General features: G+C 38.4%; 2 protein-coding genes across 2 annotated transcripts; both read left to right on the forward strand.

Moving 5' to 3' along the window:
- Nucleotides 1-240: 240 nt before the first annotated feature.
- On the forward strand, nucleotides 241-1173 carry LOC139876044 (uncharacterized). The gene has a single exon (XM_071863342.1). The coding sequence runs from the start codon at nucleotides 241-243 to the stop codon at nucleotides 1171-1173; it is 933 nt and encodes a 310-aa protein (XP_071719443.1).
- An 82-nt stretch (nucleotides 1174-1255) lies between these two features.
- On the forward strand, nucleotides 1256-3172 carry LOC139876045 (uncharacterized). The gene is made up of 4 exons (XM_071863343.1): nucleotides 1256-1426; nucleotides 1684-1759; nucleotides 1871-2546; nucleotides 2659-3172. Exons 1-4 carry the CDS (start codon nucleotides 1256-1258, stop codon nucleotides 3170-3172), a joined length of 1437 nt encoding a protein of 478 aa, XP_071719444.1.
- Nucleotides 3173-7822: the final 4650 nt, after the last annotated feature.

Raw genomic sequence — 7822 nt, forward strand, 5'->3', positions numbered from 1 at the left:
GAATGCTTCAACCTCAAAACAACCATTGAGGAAGCTGTTAAATCGGGAAAACTGTCCATCTCATAAAAGGGATCCAAGAACCAAAGAAAGAAAGGGCATTGGAAAAGAAAACAGAAGACACAAGGCAAGAGGCCGAAAATGTAATCTTGGCAATAGATTCACACCAGCCTTATAAGATAGAGAAAGAGGTCGCACCATCAAATAATGGAGTGAAATATCGTTTCCAGCCCTTGATACTATATGTCCTTCAGATATACCGGTCACAATAATGGAAAAATCTTCAACAGAGAAGTCCGAAGGATATATCTCGACAGTGGAAGTGCTTGTGATGTAATGTACGAGCATTGCTTCGATCGACTATGTCCCACTATCAGAGCACGATTAGGTGCTCCTAGGGTACCATTAGTGGGATTCTCTGGAGAAAGGTGTTGGCCCATTGGGGAAATTGATCTCGACTTCACAATAGGCGAACCACCATTAACAAGAACCGAAACCATTGATTTTGTGGTAGTCCGAGCAAACTCCCCGCACAAAATTTTGCTCAGGAGGGTAGCTATGAAAAAAATGGGTATAATCGTCTCGACAGTGCATCAAATGGTCAAGTTTCATACTCACGAAGGTATCCGAACCCTCGCCTCAATGTATGACAGGGATAAGGTAATCTTAGCCATAAAAGAAACGATGAAAGAGCCAACCGAGTGCATTCTAGAAGCATCGGAGGAAGATCACCAAGTAGAAAAGATATCAGTAAATTCGATGTTTCATCAAGAGATCAACATAGGGAAGAATTTACCAACATCCACCAAGCAAAAGCTTTGGAAGGTGTTGCAAGCCAATGTGGATGTATTCACCTGGGAGAATAGTGACATCACTGAGATACCACGAACCATCAATGTACAGGGGTCACCCTTTGTGACAGAACATCGACTCAATGAGCACAAGCACCTTGAACCAGTACATTTGAAGAAAAGAAATCTAGCACCTGAAAGAGACGAAGCGGCCTGTAAGGAAGTAGAAGGCCTGCTAAAGGCAGGTATAGTTCGCGAAGCTAAATATCCTTCGTGGGTCGCTAACCCCGTGATGGTAAAGAAGTCAGACGGAGGATGGAGAATGTGTGTCGATTTCACCAACATCAACAAGTCATGTCCCAAAAAATTTATATCCCTTACCTGAAATCGATTGGAAAGTCAAATCCCTCAATGGATATCAATACAAGAGCTTCTTGGATGCTTACAAAAGGTATCACCAGATAAAAATGGCCAAGGAAGATGAAGAAAAAACATCCTTCTTCACCAACAAAGGGATTTACTGCTACCAAAAGATGCCCTTCGGGCTAAAAAACGCAGGAGCAACCTATCAAATGCTCGTCGACAAAGTCTTTCACAACCAACTGGAGAGAAATCTGGAAGCCTACGTAGATGATATGGTAATCAAAAGCTGAAAAGAAGAAAATTTAATAGAAGACATTCAGGAAACTTTCGATAAGCTTCGGGCAATAAACATGAAACTAAACCCAAAGAAATGTTCCTTCGGGGTCGAAGAAGGGAAATTTCGTGGGTACTACATCACCAGAAAGGGAATCCAAGCGAATCCAGAAAAGATAGACAGGCTCAAGCAACTCCAAACCCTAGCACCCATAAAAGACATGCACAGTTTGAATGGAAAGTTGGCATCTCTCTGCAGGTTCGTATAAAGGAGAGCAGAAAAGCAACTACCCTTCTTCAGAATCTTGAAAGGATGCTTGGGAAAGAAGAAAATTGTCTGGAACGAAGAGGCTGAAAAGGCATTCGTTGAAATGAAGGAATATATTGCCAAGCTCCCTACCTTGACCTCACCAAAGAAGGGGAAACACTCTTCATATACCTGGCAGCTTTGAAAGAGTGCATTAGTACAGTCTTGGTCAACGAACGAGAAAGAGTGCGAGTACCGATATACTTCGTTAGTCGAGTACTTCAAGGAGCAGAGTTGAATTACCCAGAACTTGAGAAGCTCACCCTAGCACTCATCCATACAGCTAGGAAACTCCGAAGATACTTCCAAGCACATCAGATAGTGGTACTTACCAACAAACCAATCAGGCAAGTACTCTCGAAGCCTGAAAAGTCGAGTAGAATGGCCAAATGGGCCATTGAGCTAGGTGAACATGACATCGAGTTCAGGGTCAGACATGCAATCAAAGGACAAGTTTTGGCAGACTTCATCGCCGAAACAGATAACCTTAACGAAGAAGATACAAAGAACTCCACCCAAGTCAATACCCCGAAGGTCGAAAGTGAAGAATGGAAGTTGAACACCGATGGCGCGTCGAGTTCCAATGGATCAGGTGCTGGTCTAATGTTAGTAAACCTCGAAGGAAAAGAGTTTACTTATGCACTTCGTTTTGAATTCACAGCAACCAACAACGAAGCTGAATACGAAGCGCTACTCGCAGGGCTAAGAATGGCGAAGGAACTAAAGATCCTCCACCTTCGTGCTTTCGTCGACTCACAACTAGTGGCTAACCAAATCATGGGCACCTTTGAAGCTCGGCAACCCACCATCCAACTGTACTTAACAAAAGAGAAGGAACTAATCGAAAGCTTTAAAAGTGTACTTAACAAAAGAGAAGGAACTAATCGAAAGCTTTAAAAGTTTTGACATTGAACATGTTCGCCGAAGCCAAAATAAGAAGGCAGATGCACTAAGCAAACTCGCCTCATTGACATTTGAGCATCTCGCAAAAGAAGTCTTGGTGGAGGTACTAGAAAAGAAATCGATCCTGGAGGAAGAAGTCAATGACCTCATACATGAGGATGAGGTAACATGGATGACCCCACTGCAAGTATATCTTAAAGCGGGAACATTACCAGAGGATAAAAACGAAGCTAGGAAGATAAGGATAAAAGTACCCTCCTACAAAATGATGAACGGGGCGCTATACCGAAGATCCTTTCTTACTCCAAGACTTCAATGTGTGGGGCCAAAGCAAGCAACTATTATAATCCAAGAGATGCATAAGGGGATATGCGGCCTTCATGCAGGACCAAGTTCAGTAGTCACAAAAGATCATGAGACTGGGATACTACTGGCCTATGATGCATCAATGGTGCTACAAGATTGTGAATCCTGTCAAATCCACTCGAATGTCCCCAGACTACCAAAGCAAGAACTAGTCTCGGTTACCTCAGACTAGCTGTTCATGAAATGGGGGATAGACATAGTTGGACCTATCAACGACACCCCCGGAAGTCCAATATTCCTACTGGTAGCGATTGATTACTTTACCAAGTGGGCTAAAGCAAAACCCTTGGCAGCAATCACTAGTAAGCATGTAGAAAAGTTTTTTTGGGAACACATCGTATGCAGGTTTGGAGTTCCTAAAAAATAGTCTCGGATAATGGAAAAAAATTTGCAGAGGGGATTTTCCCAAAATTCTACGAACGATTGAAAATTCAGCAAAATTTCACCTCGGTATATCATCCCCAAGGTAATGGACAGGTGGAAGTAACCAACCGAAACATGATCAAAGGAATTGAGAAACGCTTAGGCAAATGCAGAAAATGATGGGTTAACAAGCTTCCCCTGGTATTATGGGCGCATAGGACAACACCAAAGCGAAGCAATGGGGAAACACCCTATAGTCTTGCATACGGAACAGAAGCCGTCCTTCCTGCTGAAATACAAGTGTTAACAGACAGAACAGTGAACAATGTGAACAACGAAGAAAATCTTCGAGTCAATTTGGATCTACTCGAAGAAAGAAGAGAGGCAACTTTGATTCGTGAAGCCTCGTACAAATGAACGATTGAAGGTTATTACAATAAACGAGTAAAGCCCTTGACTTTTAAGGTAGGAGACTATGTCTTAAGGTTAAAAAGCGTAAGTAAGGTGGAATATGAAGGAAAATTAGGACCAAATTAGGAAGGACCTTATGTAATTTCGCAAGTACTGGGTAAAGGCTCCTACAAATTGGAAACAACAGCTGGCAAACCCATACCAAGGGCATAGAATGGAACTAACCTCCGAAAGTTCTATCATTGAATGTCTTGTATCTTTTCTTTTTTAACATGTAGTTGAAAGATGCTATATTTGTAGTTGAAGCCTACAAACTTCCTACACAGAACTTAATGAATTTCTTACAACTACTTTTGATAAACTAACGTCTTAACAAAATCAAATTCCAAATAAGGAATTATATGAGGAAATGACAGTCGGAATATAAATAACCCTGTCATAATCCACATAACACCGAGCAACGAAGCAAAAAATATACTTCACAATGCTCGACGTAAGGAAACAAGGTTTCCTTAAAAGTGATCACTGTATAACCATCCTTCAGGTAGAGAGTTTTTATCCACCTATGCAGGATAAAATCCATGGTAAAACATATAAGAAAAGCATGCTAAATTAAAAATAAAAGAACTAAAGTTATAAGATACATAACCATTATTCAAACAAAAGGGCAACAGAGCCCAGGCACTTAAGCCAAATCACAAAAGATGATAATTGTTTTTAAACGATTACACACAATAACTAATTAATAGGAGCATTAACTTTCCCTGATTCTCCCATAGCCTCAGGAACTTCCACATGAGTTTCTTCATCACCATGAGCTTCAGGAACAACAGTAGCAAGTGTCTTCAAAAGATCACAAGGCTTGGCATCCACCATGGCAGAGATAGTCTTGACATAATTAAATTCAGCCTGTTCGAGCTCATCAAAAGCAGCATCCACCATCGCTTGCCCCTTATTTGTATAATCAGCAAAATCACCAAGCTGCACAACCCCCTTTGATGCCAAATCTCCTATCACATCGCACCTAGCCTGAACCTTCGAGGCCAACACCACATCACAAAAAACTGTCCAAAATCTGCACTCTTTAGTAATTGGTGACAAGCATAAGGAATAACTTGAGAAACAACTTAAGAGTAATCAGACTTCAACTCCTCACATCGCTTCTTGTAGTTTTTCAACTCATCAGCAATGGCCAACTTCTAAACTTCGCCTAGCTTCACCTGCGTCTGCAAACCTGTTATTTCATCACGAGCAGCTTTCAACTCCTCTTCATAGCTAGGACCCATCAATACCTCCTTCCCAAGTTTCTTAACCCTCTAGCTCATGGCAACATGATGCTCCCTCAAAGACTCGAATTATGCATTACGCTTCTGCAAAAGGGAGGAGGCGATGTGCACCATAGAAACAACTTGAAAATTGATAACCGAAAAAGCATCATGAAAACTCTTCATGTTATCAGCAAAAGAGTTTCCCCAATTATCAAGAACAAGACCGTCAATAATATCAAAGCAATCGCCTGGAACAAGGACTTAGGAATACACATGTAGGTCTGTAGGAAGCAAACAATGCAGTAAATAATAAATAAAGAGGAGTAACTGACAAAGAAGTAAACGGAGCAAACATACCAAACAAAGGGTTTACAGTATTTATGTCATCACTCGCTTCATCCCGAAGGTGACCAAACTTTTGCTTTTTCACAGAGGAAATATCAGGATGTACTTTCCGTTTCATCACACCCTTTGTAACATCCCGCCTTTTTCCGTTTACTTTTCGTTTAACTATTTTAAAGTCCGTTATATGTTTATAACATCTTTCGTTAATACGCATTTTAAAATATCTCGTTTAGGTAATTCACGCACCGGATTCAAACTTGAGGGACTAAACTTGCCAAAATGCCAAAATGGTGACTAGGTCAAAGGAGTCAAACTCCTCTCATCCATTCACTTCATCTTCTCCTTTTTTGTTACTTCCTCCATTTTCTCTCAACACCCAAATACAAAGATTCATCATCTATTTTCATTCTAGCAAGTGTCCATCAAAACAAATTGCATTTTTGGAATCCTTGCAACTTCCTCTTCGATTCCATACCGATTTCATTACATTTGGGTAACTTTCTAAAATAACTAGATTTTGTGTTCTTGATGTTTTTAACTTATAAAGTTGTTAATTAATGTCTATGGCTCAAGTCTAACATGAATATATGATTTATATGCTCGATCTCGCTGTTTTAGTGTAACTAGCATGAACATGAAAAGTGTGTGTTTGATTTTGAGTTTTGGATGATTTAATGTTGTGTTATGATAAAGTGCAAGTATTAAATGTGAAATGTCCCGTTCTTATTGATTAAAAACGTTCCATATTAATTGATTTCGTTGCGAGGTTTTGACCTCTATATGAGACGTTTTTCAAAGACTGCATTCATTTTAAAACAAACCATAACCTTTATTTCATCAATAAAGGTTTAAAAAGCTTTACGTAGATTATCAAATAATGATAATCTAAAATATCCTGTTTACACACGACCATTACATAATGGTTTACAATACAAATATGTTACAACAAAATAAGTTTCTTGAATACAGTTTTTACACAATATCATACAAGCATGGACTCCAAATCTCGTCCTTATTTAAGTATGCTACAGCGGAAGCTCTTAATAATCACCTGAGAATAAACATGCTTAAAACGTCAACAAAAATGTTGGTGAGTTATAGGTTTAACCTATATATATCAAATCATAATAATAGACCACAAGATTTCATATTTCAATACACATCCCATACATAGAGATAAAAATTATTCATATGGTGAACACCTGGTAACCGACATTAACAAAATGCATATATAAGAATATCCCCATCATTCTGGGACACCCTTCGGATATGATATAAATTTCGAAGTACTAAAGCATCCGGTACTTTGGATGGGGCTTGTTGGGCCCGATAGATCTATCTTTAGGATTCGCGTCAATTAGGGTGTCTGTTCCCTAATTCTTAGATTACCAGACTTAATAAAAAGGGGCATATTCGATTTCAATAATTCAACCATAGAATGTAGTTTCACGTACTTGTGTCTATTTTGTAAATCATTTATAAAACCTGCATGTATTCTCATCCCAAAAATATTAGATTTTAAAAGTGGGACTATAACTCACTTTCACAGATTTTTACTTCGTCGGGAAGTAAGACTTGGCCACTGGTTGATTCACGAACCTATAACAATATATACATATATATCAAAGTATGTTCAAAATATATTTACAACACTTTTAATATATTTTGATGTTTTAAGTTTATTAAGTCAGCTGTCCTCGTTAGTAACCTACAACTAGTTATCCACAGTTAGATGTACAGAAATAAATCGATAAATATTATCTTGAATCAATCCACGACCCAGTGTATACGTATCTCAGTATTGATCATAACTCAAACTATATATATTTTGGAATCAACCTCAACCCTGTATAGCTAACTCCAACATTCACATATAGAGTGTCTATGGTTGTTCCGAAATATATATAGATGTGTCGACATGATAGGTCGAAACATTGTATACGTGTCTATGGTATCTCAAGATTACATAATATACAATACAAGTTGATTAAGTTATGGTTGGAATAGATTTGTTACCAATTTTCACGTAGCTAAAATGAGAAAAATTATCCAATCTTGTTTTACCCATAACTTCTTCATTTTAAATCCGTTTTGAGTGAATCAAATTGTGGTTTAATATTGAACTCTATTTTATGAATCTAAACAGAAAAAGTATAGGTTTATAGTCAGAAAAATAAGTTACAAGTCATTTTTGTAAAGGTAGTCATTTCAGTCGAAAGAACGACGTCTAGATGACCATTTTAGAAAACATACTTCCACTTTGAGTTTAACCATAATTTTTGGATATAGTTTCATGTTCATAATAAAAATCATTTTCTCAGAATAACAACTTTTAAATCAAAGTTTATCATAGTTTTTAATTAACTAACCCAAAACAGCCCGCGGTGTTACTACGACGGCGTAAATCCGGTTTTACGGTGTTTTTCGTGTTTCCA

Source organism: Rutidosis leptorrhynchoides, chromosome 11, assembly GCF_046630445.1.
Source record: "Rutidosis leptorrhynchoides isolate AG116_Rl617_1_P2 chromosome 11, CSIRO_AGI_Rlap_v1, whole genome shotgun sequence".
Lineage (NCBI taxonomy): Eukaryota > Viridiplantae > Streptophyta > Magnoliopsida > Asterales > Asteraceae > Rutidosis > Rutidosis leptorrhynchoides.

Bases quoted from the DNA above. Each gene is read 5' to 3' on its own strand.
- LOC139876044 (XM_071863342.1), top strand. From the start codon at position 241: ATGTCCTTCAGATATACCGGTCACAATAATGGAAAAATCTTCAACAGA.
- LOC139876045 (XM_071863343.1), top strand. From the start codon at position 1,256: ATGGCCAAGGAAGATGAAGAAAAAACATCCTTCTTCACCAACAAAGGG. The intron at 1,760-1,870 runs GTCTGGAACGAA...TATACCTGGCAG, and splicing joins GCTTGGGAAAGAAGAAAATT to CTTTGAAAGAGTGCATTAGT. The intron at 2,547-2,658 runs GTACTTAACAAA...TGTTCGCCGAAG, and splicing joins CGGCAACCCACCATCCAACT to CCAAAATAAGAAGGCAGATG.